At 37.5% G+C, this 23,931-nt stretch overlaps 1 protein-coding gene and 1 pseudogene across 2 annotated transcripts; both read left to right on the top strand.

Annotated features, from left to right (window-relative positions):
* Positions 1-10,864: 10,864 nt before the first annotated feature.
* LOC120492386 (uncharacterized) lies at positions 10,865-12,927 on the top strand. The gene is made up of 3 exons (XM_039690636.2): positions 10,865-10,974; positions 12,238-12,336; positions 12,657-12,927. Exons 1-3 carry the CDS (start codon positions 10,929-10,931, stop codon positions 12,740-12,742), a joined length of 231 nt encoding a protein of 76 aa, XP_039546570.2. The 5' UTR covers positions 10,865-10,928; the 3' UTR covers positions 12,743-12,927.
* A 1,805-nt stretch (positions 12,928-14,732) lies between these two features.
* LOC148977240 (enoyl-CoA delta isomerase 2-like) lies at positions 14,733-23,504 on the top strand (annotated as a pseudogene). Its single transcript, XR_016145613.1, has 9 exons — positions 14,733-14,867; positions 16,236-16,334; positions 17,285-17,471; positions 18,095-18,164; positions 18,252-18,354; positions 18,447-18,567; positions 19,318-19,410; positions 20,981-21,124; positions 22,709-23,504. The product of XR_016145613.1 is annotated as an enoyl-CoA delta isomerase 2-like (transcript).
* The last annotated feature ends 427 nt before the right edge of the window (positions 23,505-23,931 follow it).

Genomic DNA, 23,931 nt, shown 5'->3' with positions numbered 1-23,931 from the left:
TTCCTTTGATGCTGATCCCTTCCAGGCTCCCTGAGCTACCGGCACCTCGCTGGCTCCCTGTGATGCTGGTCCCTTCCAGGCTCCTTGAGCTACCGGCACCTCTCTGGCTTCCTTTGATGCTGGTCCCTTCCAGGCTCCTTGAGATACCGGCACCTTTCTGGCTCCCTGTGATGATGGTCCCTTCCAGGCTCCTTGAGCTACCGGCACCTCTCTGGCTTCCTGTGATGATGGTCCCTTCCAGGCTCCCTGAGCTACCGGCACCTCTCTGGCTCCCTGTGATGATGGTCCCTTCCAGGCTCCTTGAGCTACCGGCACCTCTCTGACTCCCTGTGATGATGGTCCCTTCCAGGCTCCTTGGGCTACCGGCACCTCACTGGCTCCCTGTGATGATGGTCCCTTCCAGGCTCCTTGGGCTACCGGCACCTCTCTGGCTCCCTGTGATGATGGTCCCTTCCAGGCTCCTTGAGCTACCGGCACCTCTCTGGCTTCCTTTGATGCTGGTCCCTTCCAGGCTCCTTGAGATACCGGCACCTCGCTGGCTCCCTGTGATGATGGTCCCTTCCAGGCTCCTTGAGCTACCGGCACCTCTCTGGCTTCCTTTGATGCTGGTCCCTTCCAGGCTCCTTGAGATACCGGCACCTCTCTGGCTCCCTGTGATGATGGTCCCTTCCAGGCTCCCTGAGCTGTCGGCAACTCCCTGGTTCCCTGTGATGCTGGTCAATAATAAAAAAGTTATTGTGTAATGCCGTTGGTGTCATTGTCTTGTCTTTGTCATAAAAAAAAAAACTTTTGACAAACATGTTCCATCATTGATTAACGTAACAAAATTAAAACTAATCTAAAGTGAGATTAAAATTTATTTACACAGACTATTTAATGCAGCTTATTGGTGATATGAATGACCATTTATAACCCAATATTTGTTTGAGCAGTTTACAGTATTTTACCAGTTTTGTAATGTTTATATACCTGCTGTCTAGCTAAATTTAAAACTTAAGGTCTCGCTGTATTTTCCTGGCAAAAACTAACAACAACATTTTAACATAAAGACATAAACGTTAGTATTGTAATTTTAATATCATACTGTATATTTTTCATATTTTTATTCATTTTGTTTTACAGTACAATAGTTATTTTGTTTGTTTGTTTTTTTTATACTATCCTCATTATCTATATTTGGATTATTTTATTTAATTCATAAATAATAATAGTAACCGTTGTTATTATTCTTTATTTTATATGTTTAAATTAAGCCGAGTCAGCATAATTCACAGCATGTAACAAACCCACCTTCCACGTCACTGGGGCGGTATCCTTTCAAAAGGTTTAAATCTGTACCATTAAGGTAATAATACATACATTTAAGGCATTAATATGCACCCTTTAGGGGTAATTGAGGTACAAAGGTGTACCTTTTAAAAGAATATTTCCTTGTGACAGCTTTTGTACATAGTACTCTAGGAATGATCAGCTCCCATGACGAAACATACTCAACCTGTTTTATATCAGATAATGCTCTTGTGAGATATGAGATTCTTCCTGATTTCCTTTTTGTCAAATTTAATCAGTTACTATCATTCATGCTATGCTATTTACAATCTTAAATGTCTTGGCATCATATTGACCAAGTTTGTGTACCTAATATTGAAAGTTGTCCAGCTTTACGAGAACAATACTGCAGTTACCAAACATAGTACAGTCGTCCATCCCTGCTGTAGGCACAAAAAAGATCTGATTTTTACCAATAAAACTGTTAGGATCATAAAAACCTTTATTTTTTCTTACCATCCTAATCTTAAGGTAATTAACTACAAATAGGTTAATTCATCCTATTCATAAGAAGTATCTTAGCAACCTCATTAAATGAATGACCAGATATAAAGTCTCATAAAAAAGTGAGCTGTTTCAAAAACAGCTTTAAAACACAGAATTTGAAAACACAGGTTTTGTGTCTTGTTCCTTGTTCTTGTCTCTCACGCGATTCCCTGTTTGTCGTGTGATCCTGCCATGTGTCTTGTCTTTTGCTAATTGTTTCCTCAATGTCCACAAGTGTTCCTTGTCTTGGTTATTAGTCTCCCCAGGTGTCTCGGATTTACAACTGCCCCTTTGTTATCTTGTATAGCTTGTCTGCTTGTGTATGTATACTTCTGTGATTCAGTTGTGGTTCGTCGGCCGTTATTGTTCGTAGCTGTTTCTTCTTCCTGTTCTGAGTTCATGTTCTGTTGTTTTGTCCTGGATCACCTGTTTGTTTATTCAATTAATGCTTGCACTTGGATTCTCTCCGCTTCTCTCCTGCCTCAACGTTAAAATATGTACTAAAAATGTTTTTGTCAACGAATGTAAAGACAAAAAAGTTAAAAAAAAAAAAAAAAAAAAGCACTTATCTGTGTTTTGATCACAGATGCCATTGTGATTCCTGGCTACGCTACTGGTGCTAAGGACTTTACTTCTTGCCAGGAGGTCCCCCTCTTGGTCAGTTCATCAAGCGTGGACCGCCTCCAGTTGGATTTAGGTCTCCCTTTGATTCTGTGAACCAGTTCGAACGGTTACCGGCTTAAAAAAACCTGATTCGTTCAAGAATTGAACCTAACACACTCTTATCACTCTCTCTGGACTCCAATCACCAGCACCTCTTCCCAATCACTCTCATCAAGGACTACCTTTGTCTGCGCTATCGTCTTTGATCCCTTACCCTGTATGGTGTGTTCACCCTCAGTGCTCAAAGTGGAATGGTACACACTTCTATATTTTAAATTGCAATATACCCCCACTTTTTCTTGTATACCGGCACTTCTTGCATTTTACTGGTACCAGGGGCGCCACTAGACCTTTCTACTCAGCTCCCTGAAAAATTGTGATAAACTCTAGAGTATAACTTGTGATCGCCTCAGTCACCTTTAAACCTTATATAAAATATAACAACGATTTATATTTAACTTATATAAAAATGGTGGTGACTTAGGCTTCTCCTTTATAGACTCTATAGACCTTATTGAGAGCAGCGCTTTGACCGGTATGAAAGCGAGGCTGTGAGGGATACACTCGGGTTTTTGTCATAAATGTCATGTACATAATGTGATGTGGGACAGTTTCCCATTTCACACTGTAAAATTTTTCGCTGCTTTCTCCTAATTTTTCATGGGAGGCTTTTTGAAGATAGCCTGCTATCTGCTGCTATCTACCCTGTTTTACACATAGTGTAAAAGCCAGGCCTTGGCTAGACGACTATTGTAGTAAGGGGAGGCCAGTACCAGGAAATACTAGATTTACTAGATTTAGACCATTTTCACCTTTCAACTAATTTTCCTCCTGCGAAAACGGAATGTGAAGACATTTAAAATTGTATTATAATTTGAAAATGTACATTTTAAATTAAAACGTCTTATTGTGGATTAGATTAACATCATGCAAATAAATTATTAAAGACAATCACACAGTAAAAAAATATTTGTTGTTTTACACAAAGGGAAAATGCAGATATTTCCCTGCGCATTGGCCTCTCGTTTACACGAAAACCCAGTTTTTATCACAGAAAACGACTATTTCTAAAAATCGGCCAACTCCGGCCAAAGTGGATATTTCTGAAAACGCCGGTTGTGTGTTGTCGTGTGAACTGGGAGAAACGGCGTTTTAGATTCTGATTGGCTTGCATGGCTTTATCCTTAACCCCTACACTGCCGCCAATTGGTTTGGCATAGTTATGATGGCGCTCGACAGCGTATTTATGCGGGTGTGTGAACGATGTTATTTTTGAAAACGGAGAGGGGGAAAATATTCGTTTTGCCAAATACCCAGCTTTGTGTAAACCAGTGATCTCAAACTCAATTCCTGGAGGGCCAAAGCTCTGCACAGTTTTGTTCCATCCCTAATCAAACACACCTGATCTAGATCCATTGAGCTAATCAAGGTCTTCAGGATTACTAGAAACTTTCTTACAGGTGTGAGTTGGAGCTAAACTGTGCAGAGCTGTGGCCCTCAGGAATTGAGTGACTTAACTGAATATTTGAGGTGATACAAAGAAAAAAGATTAGTTTATTCATCAGAAACTCAAAAGATGATGTTATCTGAACAACATTTGTGATAGAGAAAAAATCATGTGGAGAGTAAAGGGACTTGTGTTTTTGCTGTCACTTTGAAATGGCAAATTAATAGATTCATATCCTGTCATTTAAAAAAAAAAATTCGGCTCGCCTACTCAAACAATACAAATGTTTCAACCCCCACCACCTTGGATAAGTACCTTTATTTTTTCCCACTTCAAGCACAATTTACCCATATTGTCTGGTGTCCTTGTGAGTCAACATCTATGTCCTGCAAAACAAAGAACCTTGTGTGCTCCATCATCTGCCCCTCACCTGCTCTTCCTGTATATCCATTTACCTGTCAATAAACCTCAGTTTATCTTCTTCTCTATTGTCGCCTTCTGTGTCCTGTGAAACTAATACAAAGAAATTAAGTTACATTTGACATGAGAAAACAGTGTATTCTGTACTCCTGCTTTTTAGTACTGTAAATGATCTTCCAATTGTATGCAGACGAGACCATGACACCATGATCTTCTACAACAACAATCTCTGAATGACTTGTCCTGTCTAATGTTAAGTGTCCATAATGTATGTTTAGTTCAAGTAAAAAGAAGATCAACAAGTTATTCTCACACCTGAAATTTGAAAAGCATGTTTAAAAAGTCTCTGATACTTGACACACAACACCCTAGGTATACCTCTCACTTTGAGAGTCGTTTGAACTTCAGTCATACAATATTTGTGTGTCAGCCCTCACGGCGTTTCCTCGAAATCTGGCTTAGGCTTAATTTTCTAGGAAAATGCCTTTCGGTATCAGAGTTTTGGTTTCTTAGAGCAAGAGCCTATCAGCACATGTTATTCCTGTAAATCTAGTTTTTTCTAGTACTGGCCTCTTCTTACTAGAATAGTCATCTAGCCAAGGACTGCCTTTCACACTATGTGTAAAAATGCTAGTGGTGGTACAGGGTAGATAGCAGCATAGGTAGCAGGCTATCTTCAAAAAGTCTCCCATGCAGATATCTCATGATCGTTGTCAGACCTTTCAATTTAAAAAGCAAGAAGTAGTAAGCTCAGGCCTCCTGAGTATTGCAGCTAGTTTATCCAGCTAAGCCTTAAAACTGAAAAAGTTTTTTTTTTTTGTCTGCTGAGCCCCTTGAATAAGAGAATTCAAGTCATAAGGTTGAATATGGTTGGCCACTTACTGTGGCCTCCGTTTCCTTGGGTTTAACGGAGAATGTAAAATCTGTCTGGTTAAAATACAAGATAATAGGCCTCGACCCTGATGCTGATAGTACTCCCCTTGTTAGGGTCATTATTTAAGAGTACTTTGACACCCATAGCTCATATGATACCACCCAGGCTCAGGTAGAGACGGATTAGTTACTCCCTCCCAGTTGGGATGGTTGAGTTTCCTTACAGCCGAAGCACTGCCTGGGCTGATGCCCGCAACATTCAAAGCTTTAGGCTTTATAGTAGACCTCGTCGATAGTCCGGTAGTGTTGGACTGTACTCCCCTTGCTTTAAAGGATCCACTACTAAAGTCCCGCCATCAAGTAGTTAGGCTTTTAACAGCCCCCTTGGTAGCTCCCCAACGAGCTGCTTAGCATTGCAAAGGCACTAGGCTCCCATGGAGCCTCCCTGTTTCTAGCCCAGATCCTGGTCGATACCCTTTTCCACCAAAGTATTTTGAGAGCCGGTGCCTGTACGGGAACCAGTTCTTTGTGTTTCGACAGCCAAAGAACCGGTTCCAAAGCGGCACCAACTCTTTGCTGGACTAGAACCGTTCTTTTACCCCGTCATGCTTACGCCGGGGGCTGGGGGCGGGTTTAGATGTGTTCTAAACATCTTTTCTGATCACAATAATGGATCGCAAAGCCAGGAGAAACATTTGCAGAAACACGATGGAGTCTGCCTTTGTAATTGTTATGCTTGAAGTTGGCGCAAGCGTTTCTATTTTTACATTATTTTTTATTGAAAAAATTTGTAAGCAAAGAAGAAAACAGTCACAATCTAGAACAAATCAATGGAAAGAAACAAAAAAGACACAAGACAGGGATACATAACTTATCAGAAAACATTACATATCAAAGGAAAAGATTAAAAGATTTACATATTTCAATTGTTTTTAAAGCTTTCTTGGTACACGAGTTAGAGATAATCCCAAAGTAATGTTGTACTTGCAAGCGTTTCTAGCTAAGACGTATGGCGACGTACACAGCGGCGTAACGACGTCGTTCCCTGGGCGCTCAAGTCAGTGGAAAAACAAACCGGTTCTGAAAAGGTTCGCAAGTTGAACCAACTCCAAACCAACTTTGAACCAGCACCAGTTCCGAACCAGTTCTTTTTTGGTGGGAAAGGGGTACCAGAGACTATTTATGCTGTAAGAAAACTTAGTTACCTAAGTCTGGTTGGAAGGTCAAAGGACTCTCATGAGGCCTACCTGTTAGATCAGCCCTAGAGTTGGAGGCGCTCCCCTCATTAGGGTCCCTTTTAAGAGTGCCCAGCTTCCACGGGGCTTTGAAGCACTGCGTAGGTTCAGGATCGAGCAGAGTCACTCCCCTCATTTGCAAGGGTTAGAAAGCGCTATGCTGAGTTCTACTGTCCAGGATTCCCATTTCTATGATCCGGTCTGAGAGCGATTGCTACCACTATCCGTAGTCCTCCCTATCGGATGCCTCCACAAGTGAGGCAAGATATGGTAGAGACTCTGTTTAGGAAACAGACGGGTTTTAGCAAGACTAGGTCAGTAAATTAGACCAGGTCAGCCTCCCTGGTGGCATGTGAGGTTTGACTTCATGTCCCCCTCAGAAAATGACTGGGCGGGACTCCTTTGGACCCCCTGGCCATATTCCCTTAAATGAACCCCTTCCATGGAAGCTTTCGGGGTAGGCCTTCATTGTATTGGAGGCCTTTTTGAGGCTTATAGCTTGGGCAGTGGCCGCAGGGACAGCCTGTTTGTGACCCGGAGGAGGAGTGTTTTGGCATTTTAGTCGTTTTTTTCACAGCCATAATTTGCCATGGACTTTCCTCAGCATGGTGATGTTGGTATATTGTTCCCCAAAGCATCAACAACACAGTGGAAGTTCCCTTTCGAAAGGGAACATCTCAGGTTACGACTGTAACCTTTGTTCCCTGAGAACAGGGAACGAGACACTGCGTCGTTCAAGCAGCACTGTTCAGCAAGCCTCGGGAGTCACTGGCACTAAAACATTTTCATATCTAAAGAAGAAAAGAACAATGACAGCAGTCGCGGACTCCCGGCCCTGTGCAAGCACAAACGCACCAGACAGGTTTGTTGACGAGATGGAGAGCGCGGCTTGCTTGCGTGACGTCACTCATCACTACTCCTCTAAAGATTTTGTGATGTCTGAAGAATTTGATAATTTTTTATGGTTCTTTCTACGGCACAAAACGGCACAAATCGAGCACAAACAAAAGGCACTGTTTTTGGTGGAAGAAGTACTGAATCTCAGTACTTAAGTAAAAGTACAAATAACCAGATAAATATTTACTTTAGTAAAAGTAGAAGTAACACAATGACAACCATACTTAAGTAAAAAGTACCTGATTTTAAATGTACTTTAAGTATTAAAAGTAAAAGTACTTGCATAACAATTTATTCTCTTAATGTCTATTTTTTTCTAATGATTAATAAAACATTTAATTCTAACTCGTTCCACCTACTCCTACAATGATGTTCAATAATCATGGAAAAAATTTGTTGTCACCATTTCTGAAACAAGCTTGCAATTAGGCAATATGCACATCATGCTTATCCTTACTATATATTAATAACTTTGTTTGGCAGTAAACGCGATTAATTTATGGTGTAATTGTGAACCTCTTGGCTTGCCATAGGCTAATCCTAACCAAATGTATAGGCCTATTACACACGGTGCGTTTCCTATGCACATAAAAAAAATAATAATAATTTGCACTATAAACACACTGCGTGGGAGACGCATTTAGTGTGACCGGGTGGATGTATCTATGGCAACCAAACGTCACTGGTGAGACACAACGAACGGATGGTCAGATTACGTTTTGGCAGGGGAAAAACTGATCAGAAAATGTAATGAAAAAGTAACAGATGTTGTAGAAATGTAGTGGAGTAGAAAATATAATAATTGCTGCAAAATGTAACGAAGTAAAAGTAAAAAGTATGCACTATTTATTCTACCTAAGTAAAGTAAAGATACGTGAAAAATGTACTTAAGTAAAGTAAAGTATTTGTACTTCGTTCGTTACATTCCACCACTGGGCGATTTAGACGAGGTGGGGTGGAGTGACGTCACTGTCACGAATCCAATGTTCTATTTCTAAGGAGGGGAAAAATACATAATGTTCATCGTAACGGCACAAAATCGTGGAGCGATTTGAACTACATGGGGTGGAGAGTGACGTAACACAACCAAAAAAATAATCTTCAATATCTCAAAATCCAAACCAGCACAAATGTCAGTTTTGACGGCACAAATCAGCACAAACGCAGCACAAACCAATGGCATAGTTTTGAAGATTATTTCGTTTTATGGGGTGCCAACTTCACAGAGGTCTGTACAGGTATAAAAGAGAAAATAAAAACATTTTTTTATGTTTTTATTTTCTCTTTTCAGTTTTTATTTTCTTTTTCTCTCTTAATAAAAGCCTACGGAGGAGCTCTCCGATTTCAAAAATATCTTAAAGGAGTAGTTCACTTTTAAAAAACTTTTGCTGATAATTTACTCACCCCCATGTCATCCAAGATGACCATGTCTTTCTTTCTTCAGTCGAAAAGAAATGAAGGTTTTTGATGAAAACATTGCAGGATTTTTCTCCATATGGACTTCAATGGGAACCAAACGGTTCAAGGTCCTTAATGAGAATTTGAGTGCAAACTGTTCAAAGGGCTTTAAACGACACCAGACGATGAATAAGGGTCTCATCTAGGACCCTTCGAGTCATGACTCGAAAAAAGATTTGTTCATTTTGATGAACGGGTTCGAACAGGAGAGTCACGAACGCTCATCTCGGAACAGAGCAAGGCAAGCATTTGTGCTTATAAAACGTAATTTTTTTAAATTTATTTTTGAAATGGCCGATGGTTTCGCTTGATAAGACTCTTATTCATCGCCTGGAATCGTTTAAAGCCTTTTGAACAGTTTGCACTGAAACTGTCTTTTGGACCTTTAACCGTTTGGTTCCCAGTAAAGTCCATTATATGGAGAAAATCCTGGAATGTTTTCATCAAAAACCTTAATTTCTTTTCGACTGAAGAAAGAAAGAAAGAAAGACATGGTCATCTTGGATGGCATGGGGGTGAGTAAATTATCAGCAAAAGTTTTTTAAAAGTGAACTACTCCTTTGAGATATTTTAGTAAGAATATTGTATGTAGATATTACTGTTTATTACTACTTTGTTTCACATAAATACATTTCTGGTTGTGCTCATTTAGGGTGTGTTCACCTTGGCTGGCACATCTTAAACTTTTAAACTCCCAGGCACAAGCAGCTCAATCGTTATCAGATCATCATGTACCGGATGATTCACTTATTCACAGAACTATCACTATGACACATGCTCTACAGCATAGGACGTCTTACATAAAAAGGTGTTTTTATATGATGCTGCATATTTGTTTTGTTTTGAAAATAAACACAATGTTATCACTAGTGTTGATGTTCTCAGCTCTGGAATGTGAACAGTGACAGATTTCTCTGTTTCTAGGCAGTCTGGCTTCGCACCAGCAGAAGTGTCAACAGAAGGAAGTCTGACGTTCTGCTCGATCAACGTTAACCCCAATTGGATTTAATCATCCAAGCATTAAATTTAACTGCTCGAACTGCACCGGTAGATCAATTTTATTCACATTTGAAAATGTGAATAACACAATATCCAACAAAACATGGTTTATTAAACAGTAAGTTGTTAAAGTAAATTAAACAAAGAATCTAATAAAAAAAGAAAGAAAAATCACTGTAAAAAATACATTATGTGATAGTAATTAGTTATGACAACTATGTTTTTGCATGCTTTTCAACTTTTTAAAAATCAATTATACAAGATTCAACTCGTTTTTAAAGTTAAAATGACTTAAAATCCAAGTTGCTTGTCCTTAAAAATTGAGGGCAGCAACTTTTTTCTTTTCTTTTTTGCAGCAGGCTATGGTGTCCTAACTACTTTCTTCTATATTACACTGTAGTAAGTGCGTTGATGATGTATTGCGAAAGACTTGTGCTGCTTTTGAGCAGGATAAGGTTAGTCTGAACAGGATAAGGTTTGTCAGGACAGGTTTGGTGGTGTGGGTACAGTTAAGGCTTAAGGGACGGTCAACAGTGTAATTTTAATGAAATTGTATTTACATTAAAGTACTTTTAAATACAAGTAGGCTACAATATAAATACATATGCACACAATCCAGTGCACTGTATTGCAAAATTATTAATTTAAATGTTTTTTACAGTACATGTTTACAGTGTACTTGCTTAAGAAAGGTTAGGTTTAGGGGTAGGTTCAGAGTTATTTTATATTAAAAAACTTTATTAGGCCTACCTAGTTATTTTAATTGCTATAATAACTTAGTATGTATATGTGGAACATGACTGTAAAATAAAATGCTACCCAAATATTAGTTTATAGAAGTTAAAGACAATTAATATACTTGCTATTTCTTTGTAATTGTGAAATTGTGAGAAAAAAAATGTCAGTGTGTATTTCTGACCAAATCCATGATAACACACGCATTTCATCACCATTTGTTTCTAAAAGATAAGACTGTTTACACTTTGCACACTGTGTGTATGGGTGTGTTTGAAACACGTCACACTTGCGTATCCACACTAACGCTATAAAAGTGCAACAGCTCAGATTCCAACAGACAGCTGGACAACACTGACACTGCATCAGCAAAACACAGATCCACAATGAAGGCCTTGTTCGTCCTGCTCCTGTTGCTGCCTCTCTGCATGGGTAAGTCAGAAGCCGCTTGCATTTCTTGTTTGACCAAATCACATCAGATCATTACGGTCTGCTGTATTGTACTTTGTTGTTGAACTAGCTGAAAATAGATGAAATGTTCGCTTTAAAAAAAAAACTTTTGCTGATAATTTACTCACCCCCATGTCATCCAAGATGTCCATGTCTTTCTTTCTTCAGTCGAAAAGAAATGAAGGTTTTTGATGAAAACATTCCAGGATTTTTCTCCATATAATGCACTTTACTGGGAACCAAACGGTTCAAGGTCCAAAAGACAGTTTCAGTGCAAACTACAAACTGTTCAAAGGGCCTTAAAAGATTCCAGACGATGAATAAGGGTCTTTAATCGCTCATTTAAAAAAAAAAAAAGTTTAAGTTTTATATGCACAAATGGTCACCTTGCTCTGTTATGTGATGCACGTTCGTGACTAAATGAGCGATGGTTTCGCTTGATAAGACCCGTATTCATCGTTCATTTGCAGTTTGCACTGAAACTGTCTTTTGGACCTTGAACTGTTTGGTTCCCATTGAAGTCCATTATAATGGAGAAATATCCTGGAATGTTTTCATCATTTCTTTTCGACTGAAGAAAGAAAGTCGTGGATATCTTGGATGACATGGGGGTGAGTAAATTATCAGCAAAAGTTTTTTTTTTTTAAAGTGAACTACTCCTTTAAGCCCTTTTAGCTGCTCTGGTGTCATGTTATTATTTTAGAATCAAAGGTTTTTCTTATGTTGAAGAAACATATTGTTGGAAAGTTATGAGACTCAAGGTTCCATATTTGGGGACTGTTTTGTGATAGAAGTGATGAGTGACATGAGAAAGTCTCCTGGTGGCTATTTTTGGTACAATGCCAAAACAAATTAGTAAGACATAGGGGTTTGATGAAGAAAAAAAATGTGTGTGTATATATATATATATATATACAGTTTAAAATAGAAAAAGTGATTAATAGGCAAACTATTTATTACAGTAAACTTAAACTTCTGTCATTTTTATTTTACTTTATTTTTTCCCCAAGCGTTTTCGATTTGAGCTATAATCTGCAGATTGCTTCTTAAATTGAGACCAACCTTAGGATTGTATTCCAAAACATTCATAAATAATAACTATTTAAGGTCGGCTAGTGCTTTTTCCTCACGTCTATGTTTAAAAAGGCAGTTGAAAGACAGTTAACAGGTAGAGGGTTTATTAGGACTTTTAATGCAGGAACGTTGTAAACTAATGGCCGGTCGGTTTGTTTGTTTGTGGTGCAGCGGATCATTCCATCGATTGCTATGGGGAGGATTTCCTGATGGTGAGGAACATGGTCCTGCACTGCAAAAGTAAAGTTCCTCAGGCCTGCTACACCAGAGGTAAATGAGTGCACAAACTGCATGCTTCCACATTACACAATCAGATCAAATACAGTTTTAAAGATTAGAACGATTTCATCACAATGCGACTGACTTCTGTTGGAGACATCAAAGTTGCACAACTAACAACCTGGTGTGAATTCCAGTTAAAGTCATCTAAACTTTGAACAGTTAAAGAAAAATTAATCTGATTTTTAGTTGATTTTAGGACATTTAGCACATAACAATTGCCCTTGGTCTCCTCATTTTGTATGTTTCAAACCGATCATCTAGGAAAAGGAAGATAAAATATAATATATTTCAAATCTTCTCTTTCACAGTGACTGGAGAGAAGGGCTGCGTCAGCACGAACTTCTGTCAAAGGAAAGGCTGGAATTGCTGTTATGAAAGCAAGTGCAATGCTTGATCTTCACACTCAGCCAGCTTCCTTCATCATCATCATCATGTTCCAACACCAATGCAACAACGTTGCAAAGTTGACAATCAGACTGTGATTTCATGTTCTTAATGTAGATATCGTCTTGTTCATGTACAGTGAAGAAATAATATTAGTCATCCAGAAATCAACAAATAAATCAAGGTTTATCAGTACAGCAGAGAACAGGCCGTTTTTCTGAGTCAGGAAGAAATGCACACAACATAACCTCTCTCTCGAACACAGACTGAAGAGCAAACATCATTCAAGGTCTGTTGCTTGTTTACTGGTCCAAACTTCAGAGGTTACAGGGGCAGCAAGCTCTTTTTTTTTAATGTGTGTTTTATTTTTATTTTTTTGCTGACTCACACGACTGAGGGATCAAGGTTTTGCTGGAATGACTCGGACTCTGTTGCCCCCTGTTGGCGGATGTTGCATCTACACCATTCAGAAAAAAACATCTTTCGAAATTTAACTGTGTATTCTAACAAAATGTTGCAAAGCTACTCTACTGAAAATCTCAAAGGGCACAAAGTACAATTCCATTCGCCTCAGGGGCATTTTTATACTCATATTATGAATATTTTAATAAATAATCACAATAAGTACTAGCATATGGGGGTTCGGTTAAGTAGTTAAGTAGAAATGGTTGGGAGTAACGTATTATTGCAATGCATATGTAATATTCTTTCTAGCAATGTAACACAAAATGTTTTTATGGTACACAACCAAACAGTAATGCCTATTTTTGAATAAACAGTGAACTTTACCAATGGTCTCGGTTGCAGCGTTGGGTTTTGTTCTTGTAAGACTAGAAGAACTGGTTGAAGATCAACCTCAACACAGGTCTGAGACGAAGGACCTTGCTTGCAAATGAACATTTGAACACCTCTCACACACACACTCCTTCCCCGCATCCCACACTCACACAAGAATGGTTTTAATTTGAATGATTATCATTAAGGATTGTGTTTAGTATCATTTTAAAGGTCTGCAGGGTGACTCATTCCTAAAGAAGTAAATCAAAAGGTAATAAAGATCTTAAAAATATAGGAATAACTGGCACACTCTATGAATGTGGTCTACTTCCAAATTCATGAATGCTAATTTCTACTGTCCCTTGCAAATGGTGAACTTCTACCCCCAGTAAGTATGGAGGGGGACCACAGTAAATTTCCACTAAACTCATGTTTTACATCAGAAAATGCAACGAGAGCTTAGCGTCGTTTCTTTATCAGATCAGCCCATGTGGTTGAGGATCTCGCGACTCTTAGCTCACGTAGCCACACAATGTCAGTAGGGTAAAGATTGCTAAACAAGTCTACGGTTGCTAAAACGGGACAAACATCTCGTCGGCTGAGACAGCAGAGAATATAAGACCACAGTCCACAGTCTGTACCACAGTCCATTATAAACCACATCATGGATTCAGTTTACAAAGCCATAGTCAGGTGAGGATCAAGGGTTTTAATATATAATTTAATATAATAAGAGTAATCAGCTGACTTTCTCACAAACGTAACCAGTAGCACTTTTTCTCTCCACACAAACATACAGTGAGGGAGAAGAACCACATGAAACTATGAAGCTATATATTTTTTTCTAACAGGGTAGTAATAGTTTAGCTGGCTAATATGAGCTGTTACTGTGGCTGAGATGGGTAAAGCCTCGTTTACTCGATGCGTCCCATGAGTTCAAAGCTTTTATTTTTATAATCTGCTGATGTAACGTTACTTATATCATTGTTGTGGACATAACTGTGTAAATCATCTTGTGTTTTTTTGCCATAGAAATTGTCCTGTACCTTGTGTTCCCTCTGACCTTTGTGTCACATCTTCACCTCTCACACACTTCACACACAAGCGCGCGCACGCACACACTGATAGTGCGCGCGCATTCATATTGGACCCTGAAGTGTAGCTCTGGCTGTGTTTTGATCAGACTGTGCTCTGTTTATTATGTATGTCCAGAGCTGCATTGATACCGTGTGTTCAGCACCGCTTCAGTTATGGCAGCTTCAGTGGAAGATTTCAACAGGGCCAAAGAAAAACTGGGCACTTTGAAGGAAGATCCAGGGAATCAAGTCAAACTGAAGATCTATGCGCTGTTTAAACAGGTGAGAAACTGACCAATAAAGTCCTGCTCTTGATTGACATAGCTTAAAGGAGTAGTTCACTTTAAAAAAAAAAAAAAACTTTTGCTGATAATTTACTCACCCCCATGTCTTCCAAGATATCCACGACTTCCTTTCTTCAGTCGATAATAAATTAAGGTTTTTGATGAAAACATTCCAGGATTTTTCTCCATATAATGGACTTCAGTGGGAAGCAAACGGTTCAAGGTCCAAAAGACAGTTTCAGTGCAAACTGTTCAAAGGGCTTTAAACGACACCAGACGATGAATGAGGGTCTTATCAAGGACCCTTCGAGTCATGACTCGAAAAAAAGATTTTGATGAACAGGTTTGAACAGGAGAGTCACGAACAGAGCAAAGCAAGGCGAGCATTTGAGCTTATAAAACTTAAACCTTTTTATTTATTTTTTAAATGACCGCTCGTTTCGCTTGATAAGACCCTTTTTCATCGCCTGGTGCCGTTTAAAGCCCTTTGAAGCTGCACTGAAACTCTCATTTGACAGTGATAAAAAAAAAAAAAACTGGATCTCACCTGAGACCTCTGTGCCCACGTTTGTCCACGAATGGTGAAAAAGTGAATAGGGCATGAGGCTAGCTAGATTAAAATATCCCCACATCATCACACACCATTCACCATACCTAGAGATTGACATTGACATGAAACCAGCTATTAGGCTAACTGAAGTAAAACCATGCCAATCTCTAGGTGTGGTGGAAGGTGTGTGATGATGTGGGGATATTTTAATCCCAAAGGCCAAGGGAACTTTATCAGGATGCATATTATCCTGGATCCATGAAATAACTGACTTTTAAAAATAAAAATCTGCCTGACTCTATGGGAATTTAACATAGGGGGGCCCTGACTTATGCACCCTGTATTTTAAGGGAAAACATTTATTTTTTTATTTATTTATTTATACATTATTTATTCACAAAGAAAATTTGTGTCCTTAAAGGTTGGAGTTTTCATCATTTTTCTAATTAAGGCATTAAGATCAATATCCAAAAGATGATTTTTTTTATTCCTCTTTTTAGGCAACTTTAGCATGGGTGTCGTATTCACATCACTGTATATATTCACATAGATGATTTTAAATTGTAATAATATTTCACAAAAGTGCTGTATTTTCAATCAACTAAATGCAGCCTCGGTGAGCATAAGAGATGTTTTCAAATGTTACCCAGACTAGTGAATGGTTTGGATTTGCTGTTGACGCATCAGACCAATCCATCAGTGTACTTTATCTGGCTATTAGCATTTGAATTAATTGCTGTAGGCATACATTTACTGAGCTGAACTATAAGTAAAAGTTTTTTCCTCCTCGCTCATTTCTGTTTTGCAAACGCTCAGGCCACACAAGGACCCTGCAACACCCCCAAACCCGGCATGCTGGACTTTGTGAACAAAGCCAAATGGGACGCATGGAAGAGTCTGGGCTCCGTGTCACAGGCGACGGCAACATCCATGAGTTCTGTCTTTTATTTTCAACTAAAGAGTAAGACCAAATTAAAGTTGCTTGGCCCAATTCTGGATCAGCTTTTCATGTATTACTACAGATTTAAATGTGTGATTATTTACACAACCAATTATTTTATTGATAATGTAAAAAACTGGGTTACACTTTATTGTAAGGTGATGTAGTTACGTTGTACTTACTCAAATATGTACTGATTAATATTAAAATCAACTACTTATTGTAGAGTTATGATTGGGGTTAGTTGCTTGTTATTATGCATCATTTACTGTTATTACTATAGTAGGTACATAGGTAATGTGTAAATACGTCACATTAAAATTGTTCTGGATTATTAAAAATTTGTAATATTTTAAAAAGCTTTTAAAAATATTTATGTATCTTTTTTTTAATCTATTTTGGTAATTTTTTTTATAAAAACCTTTCTATTTAATTTTGGTAACTTTATTTAGCTTTTCAAAAATATTACTATTAATCTTTAATTTTTTTAATTTTTATCAGATTAAAAGTGTGTGTGTATATATATATATATATACAAAAAGTGTCCGAAATTAAATAGAAAGGTTTTTATAAAAAGTGACCAAAATTTGAGATAAATAGAATTATGTTTAAAAGCTTTATCCATCCATAAAAATCCATCCCAATTTTAACTAAGACTATTATAATATCACTGCTGCTCCTTTTATTGGCTTACACCTTTATTGCTATTTAGGAGTTTGCATGCGAGTTATATTAAAATTAATATAAAATATTCATGATAATTGTGTTTTGATAATTTGTATTACTTTATATATACAATGTATATATATATATATATATATATATATATATATATATATATATATATATATATATATATATATATATATATATATATATATGTGAACAGCTCGATCACGTGATCCTCGTGTGCTTCATGTGTCAGGAGGAGGCCAGGCAGCAGTACGTACGTGGATCTCATCGAGTCTCTGGTGGGATCAGAAGCTCCTGCAGTGGCGGCGCAGACGACCGGGAGCTCGAAGGCCTTCCAGACCCTGCTGGTCACCACAGAGGACAACATCACCACCATACGCCTCAACAGACCTGGGAAGAAAAACGCCATCACTGCAGAGGTCAGGAGAAAACTCACTTTTTCTAATACATCAGTTGTCTGAGGACAATGGTCATATTACACATGAATAATTGACTGAAGACTGCAACGATTGACCAATCAAAAGTATTCCAGAGAGTCGTATAATAATGAGATTTTAACATTACTATCTACTATTGTCATTAGCTTTGAGATTTGTTGTTTTGAGATTATTGATATACTATTTTGGTTTTTATTCATATTTTTATATTTTGTGTTTTGATTTGAATTAAAATGTTAGTAATTTTGTCTATGTAGCTTTTATTAATTTATTTATTTTAGTACATCAAGTTAAACTAAATGAAAATTGATTTCAATTTGTTTTATCACACAAAATGTTAGCAGTGTTGTTTTGATATTTTCCGTATACTATTGTAGTATTGATTCATTGTTTTAAGTTTTGTCATTTTTATTTATTTTAGTATTTCTATTCAAATTTAATTTTTATTTTAACTTTTATTTCAGTTAGTCTCATTTTAATTGAATTTTTTACTTATATTTGTTGTATTCCAGCTTATTTTTTTCCGGTTTTACTCAACAGAAACAACACTGGTGCTTAGACGTTTGTATAAATAAGTTGACAATGTTTGTTTTTGCCTCCTGTAGATGTACAACGAGCTGATTGAAGCTTTGGATCTTGCTGGAAAAGACGATTCTGTCATTACCGTGATGACAGGTGAAGTACTCTGCTTCACTTTCACTCATCCTCATGGGATTCAGCGTTTGCAGATCCTTTCTCACCCTCCTCTCTCTGACTCTAAAGGTAATGGGGATTATTACTGCAGCGGAAACGACCTGAACAACTTTACGAAGATCCCTGAGGGTGGAGTGCAGGACCTGGCTAAACAATCTGGGGAGTTGCTGAAGTGAAGTCTATTTCGCTTTATTGGAAACTGAAACTAGTTTATAATCCGTTTTAGCTCTAGATTTATGGACACGTGTGCTTGTGTTGTTTTAGGCGGTACGTGAAGGCGTACATTGACTTCCCCAAACCTCTGATTGGAGTGATAAACGGGCCGGCGGTGGGTGTATCCGTCACCCTGCTGGGACTGTTTGATGTTGTTTATGCCACAGACAGGGTGAGCTGATTTTCGTCAGTATATCAATAATGTCCGTCTGTTTAACTGTATCTATATATCTAACTGTATTTTGGCTCCCACCTCCTCATTTGTTGTGTGTTTAGGCGACGTTTCACCATAGCTGTCAACCCTCCCGTTTTTTCCGGGTTTCTCACGTATTTTATCTCTGTTCCCGCTGTCTTCCCGTTTTAGTATTTTCCCGTAAAATATCCCGTATTTTTACGCTCTGATTGTGTGAGACGTACAAGCTCGGACCTATTCGGCTTGACGTCGTTCATACTCGGATGCAGCGCTGCGCGCGCTGGCCGGAGACACATTGGCTGCGTGCGTCTCAGCTGCGTGGCCGTTTTTATTTTACCGTCTATGGTTTTTATTTCGGCTCCCATGTTAACAGATTAGAGCTTGCACACTGCCTGCGTGACACGCGCAAACGCGTGCATGCTAGAAATAGAACCAGATGCCTATTTCCACGCGACAATCAAGCGTGTTGGAAGCGTTTCCAGGCCAAAAAAAAAAAAACGATGTTCATATGTCAAAAATTTCCATTATTTTTGCCTATATATATTTTCATGTCATTTTTTAAACAATCGAGTCCTGGTGTCCACTACAGAGGTCATAGCATAACATAGGAATAAAATATATCTATTTTTTTATTTGTTTCTTATGCTCTTAATAATGTAAAAAAAAATCCCTTATTTTGGCTACGGATTCCGGGAAATCTCCCTTATTTTCAATGTTCAATGTTGACAGCTATGCGTTCCACACACACCCTTCAGTCAGTTGGGTCAGAGTCCGGAGGGCTGCTCTTCATATCTGTTCCCCAAAATAATGGGCACAGCAAAGGTATGGATATCCACACGAAGAAAACTTGAGATTAATCGGTTGGCTACTAAAAATGTTGTTTGAATCAACTGACAGCACAGCACTGATGTACACACACAGGGCTGCATGATTTGGGGGAAAATGTGATTGCAATTGTTCTGGTAAAAAGTGGAGAACTAAAACTTTTTTTTTTTTTTAAATTGCAGAGAGAAAAAAAGCTCTAGATTTGTTGTGCTTTTTTGTAGGGCTACAAAAGTTGGCAAATATGTTATGATTCATATGACTATAATATTACTAAATAAAATAAACAAAATAAGAAATATTTGTGTATTTTATCTTTTAATTGTAATATATATATGAAGAGTTCAGATGCAAAAGCCTCTAAATGCCATTTGAAATTTTCTTCTTTAATGATGATTTTTATCAAACTTCAATATTTGAGTTCAGTAATTTCCCTTAAATAACAATTAATAGGTAATTATCATTGCCATTTTAGTGAAATTAGTAAACTTAAATATACAAGTTTGATAAAAATCATCATTAAAGAAGAAAATTTCAAATGGCATTTAGAGGCTTTTGCATCTGAACTCTTCATATATATATATATATATATATATATACAGGTAAAACTAGAACTAGGAAAAATTAGAATATTGTGCAAAAGTTGATTTATTTCAGTAATTCAACTTAAAAGGTGAAACTAATATATTATATATTATATATACTCATTACATGCAAATTTAGATATTTCAAGCCTTTATTTGTTATAATTTGATGATTATGGCTTACAGATATGAAAACCTTTTCACAGAATTCTAATTTTGACATTAAGCTGTTAGCCATAATCATCAACATTATAACAAATAAAGGCTTGAAATATCTCACTTTGCATAATGAGTCTATAAAATATATAAGTTTCACCTTTTAAGTTGAATTACTGAAATAAATCAACTTTTGCACAATATTCTAATTTTTCGAGTTTCACCTGTGTGTGTGTGTGTGTGTGTATATAAATATAATATATTTTTTTTAATAATAATTTTTATTTTATTCCACAACTGTAAAATTAAAATACTAATACTTATGGGTGTTTCCAGGTTTATTTATTCGATTCAAAGTTTTTTGGAATCGTATCCCATCAAAACGATCTCAGGAATAATACAAGATTTCACTCGTTAATTAATTTTTTTTTTCACCTGACACAAAGCCTTAATAAAACAACACACTTTTAGCATGACTGTCTAATTTAGCGATGACTTGATGAATAGCTGTCAACGTTGCTGCCTACCTGTTGCCCATACCCAATTATACTGAGGGAAAAGTCACAAAATTCTTATTATAATGTCTTATTATATGTCTTAAAAGGTGCTTGGACAGGAAAGTTAAAGATACTAAAAATGAATTCAATACATACATCTGGAATGGAGACGTGCATAATTACAAACTAAAATCACTATGACTCTTATCCGTTTCTAAAGTAAGCTACAGTTAGGATAATGCACTCAACTTCCATGCACTATAGGGATTAGTAACAAGTGAGTGATTTGGGACACAGTTTTCTGTATGACTCCTCTGTGTCCTTTCTCTCCAGGCTAGTGAGATGCTGTTGTTTAATAAGAAGCTGACGGCCACACAGGCCTGTGAAGTGGGTCTGGTGACTGAGGTCTTTCCTGAAAGCTCCTTCCAGAGCGAAGTGTGGACCAGACTGAAGGCCTACGCCAAACTGCCCAAGAACGTAAGTGCTCAGACTGCTGGATATGTGATATAAGGTACAACGGGGATAAAGGAGCACCAGTCTTTGATTTTATTCTCCTTTAAACCACTAGAAGGCACAAAAACCTGCCCCAGCACTTCCCAAAACATCTGCTTTCCAATAAATAAGATATCAATTCCCCATTTAAATCTTATCCAGGGTCTAGCCAGATTGTCATCCTTCATTTTAATCCTTGAATCAACCCTTTTTGCTCTCATAGTATACAATAATGGGACGTGATCAGAAATATCCACCTGTAGAATCTCAAAATCGCTAACATAGTTCACTGGATATGATGAAGTAATCGATCACACTCCCATTTCCAAAGTGTATGTTCAAACTACGACTCATCCAAAAGACATGAGTCGACCAAACATACCAAACATACTCGACCAAACATATTCGACCAACATATTAACAGCCTTATCTTTTGATTTTTCTATTCCATTCAAAATAATCATTCGTGTAATATCTACCACATGCTATATATTCAGAATCAGTGTAGTCGCATTCATTGCCAGTTATTGCCTGAGATCATTAATTGTACATCTGTCACAATTAAGTGGACATTTGTCTGATCCTTGATGTGATCACGGACCACAGTGCAAAGGTGATTCTGTGCTCATGTAATCTAATATTTGATGTTTTTGAAGAATCAATAAAATCATTGAATATGTTTAGAAGCAAAGGTCTTATTAATTATGTTTTAGTTTTGTTCAAGGTAATTATTAAAGATGCAGTTTTTCAATAACGGACGAATATGTAAAGTGTGGTATTTGGGGTAAAAGGCACATTAATTAATAATAATAAGCAGCTGGCTGACTTTCCATGTGTTGACATGGTTAGATTCAGATGGCATATGTCAAATTATTATAAAATGATAAAATATTATATAATCATATAATAAAATATACTTATTTGTTACCACTGTAAATGTATATTAAATTATAGGATCTCCTTCAACGCTTTCAGAATCTTCACCTTTAAAAAAAAAAAATTGTTTTTGTATTTTTTAAAATGAACATACTTGTCACAAAAGTACAGTGAGGTGAGTTGCAGTTTTATTAAATACAAACTTGACTTGAACTAAACTTTTAACATGAAATCAACATGAACATGAACATAAACCTGGACTTAAACCCACCAAACAGTGCTAACAGGGACAATACTAGACAAGAGACCAATGAAACATTTCACACAAAATCTGTTTTTGGAGCAACAAAACTGCAATCAGTGTAAATCAACATAAACCTGGACTTGACTTGACAAACAGTGGGAAGGAACGGGGACAAAACTAGACAAGAGACCAATGAAACATTTCACACAAAATCTGTTGCTCCATCAATGTCCAATACAAACATATATATTTTCTCCAATCATACACTATGGGAGTAGATTGGTGTGCCTTTAGATCTGTTGTTAAAAAAAGACTATCATTCTCAGGTAAAATGATCATGCTGGATCTAAATTAAATTTGATCAAAAAGGCAATACATTTCACTTGAATTGTAAAACACTGCAGTCACATGTCTGCGCTCATCATGGTCCTGTTCTCGCACCCCTTCAGTCTCTGGCTCTGTCGAAGCAGCTGATCCGCGGAGTGGAGAAAGACAAACTTTACGCCGTGAACGACGCAGAAGTGGAGAGGCTGGTGGAGCGCTGGCTCTCAGATGAATGCATGCAGGCCATCATGGCCTTCTTCCAGGCCAAGTCAAAACTTTGAGGAGAGGAACACACACAGCCTATCCAGGAGATTCTGCTGTTAATCTGACATACAACATAAAGACTAGCCAACTAATCTAAACAGTGTGTGTTGTCCAAAATTATTGGATGACATTTTTATAAGACATTTTTATGAATTCCTGTCATATCACTTTAACTTAAAAACATGTAATATACAGTACTTCATTTTCTGTACCACCGGATGTGCTCTTAGTAGGTTGTAACAGTCAGTGCCTTACTAATGTGAATGCATTTGTAAAAATAGTCACACTTTATATTACGTGGCCTGCTATGTGCCATCATTAAATACAAAACCATGGATTTATAAAAGGGTATTAATTGTTTGTCTTTTTTTTCCCACACATTTATTGCTAATGAAAAGGGTTTAGTGTAATGTTAATTTAATGTAGGTACTTTAATTGCAATTACAATGCACCTGAATTATGTGAATAATAAGTATATTGTATGCATGGGCGTCGGAAGCAAAAAAAAATGTGGGTGGGTCACTTACAGTCTATGGTGGGTCATCCTTCAGATTTTTTTTTTTTACTGGAGTAGTTCCAAATACCTTATCTAATCTCTATGCAAAAATTAGTTTGTGAATGAGTGAGAGTCCAAATAAAAACGAGCACAAATCCGTCTATGCGTGCATCTCTCAGAAATCAGAGCTTGGCAAGTAATATCAACTCAAATACATCCAAAACTGGCCCGCCAGCAAAAATATATGGCCCGCGCCGCCGCCTGAAAAAGCTCTCAAAGACATTTAAATTCAAAAAAATATGTGGCTCGCTAGACACACCTGTAAAATAACCGTCATGAAATGTCTGTTTTTATATTAAATGCGTCTCTATAGCACGCGTTGTGTTTATCGTGCAATTTAAACGCGAAACTTAGTTTTTACGTGCATATGATTGTTTTACGCGTGATTTGATGCGCACTTTATTGTGTGTAATAGCCTACACACGCACCCGCACCACTACTAACCTATCCCATGCTATTACAACCCGGTATCACAACAAGACATGAAATAATCACGTTGGTCCACTTTGGAAAACGTCACGGTTTAAC

The sequence above is a fragment of the Pimephales promelas genome, chromosome 11 (genome assembly GCF_988280905.1).
Source record: "Pimephales promelas chromosome 11, fPimPro1.hap1.1, whole genome shotgun sequence".
In the NCBI taxonomy this organism is placed as follows: Eukaryota; Metazoa; Chordata; class Actinopteri; order Cypriniformes; family Leuciscidae; genus Pimephales; species Pimephales promelas.
This window is presented reverse-complemented; position numbering and strand designations above follow the sequence as displayed.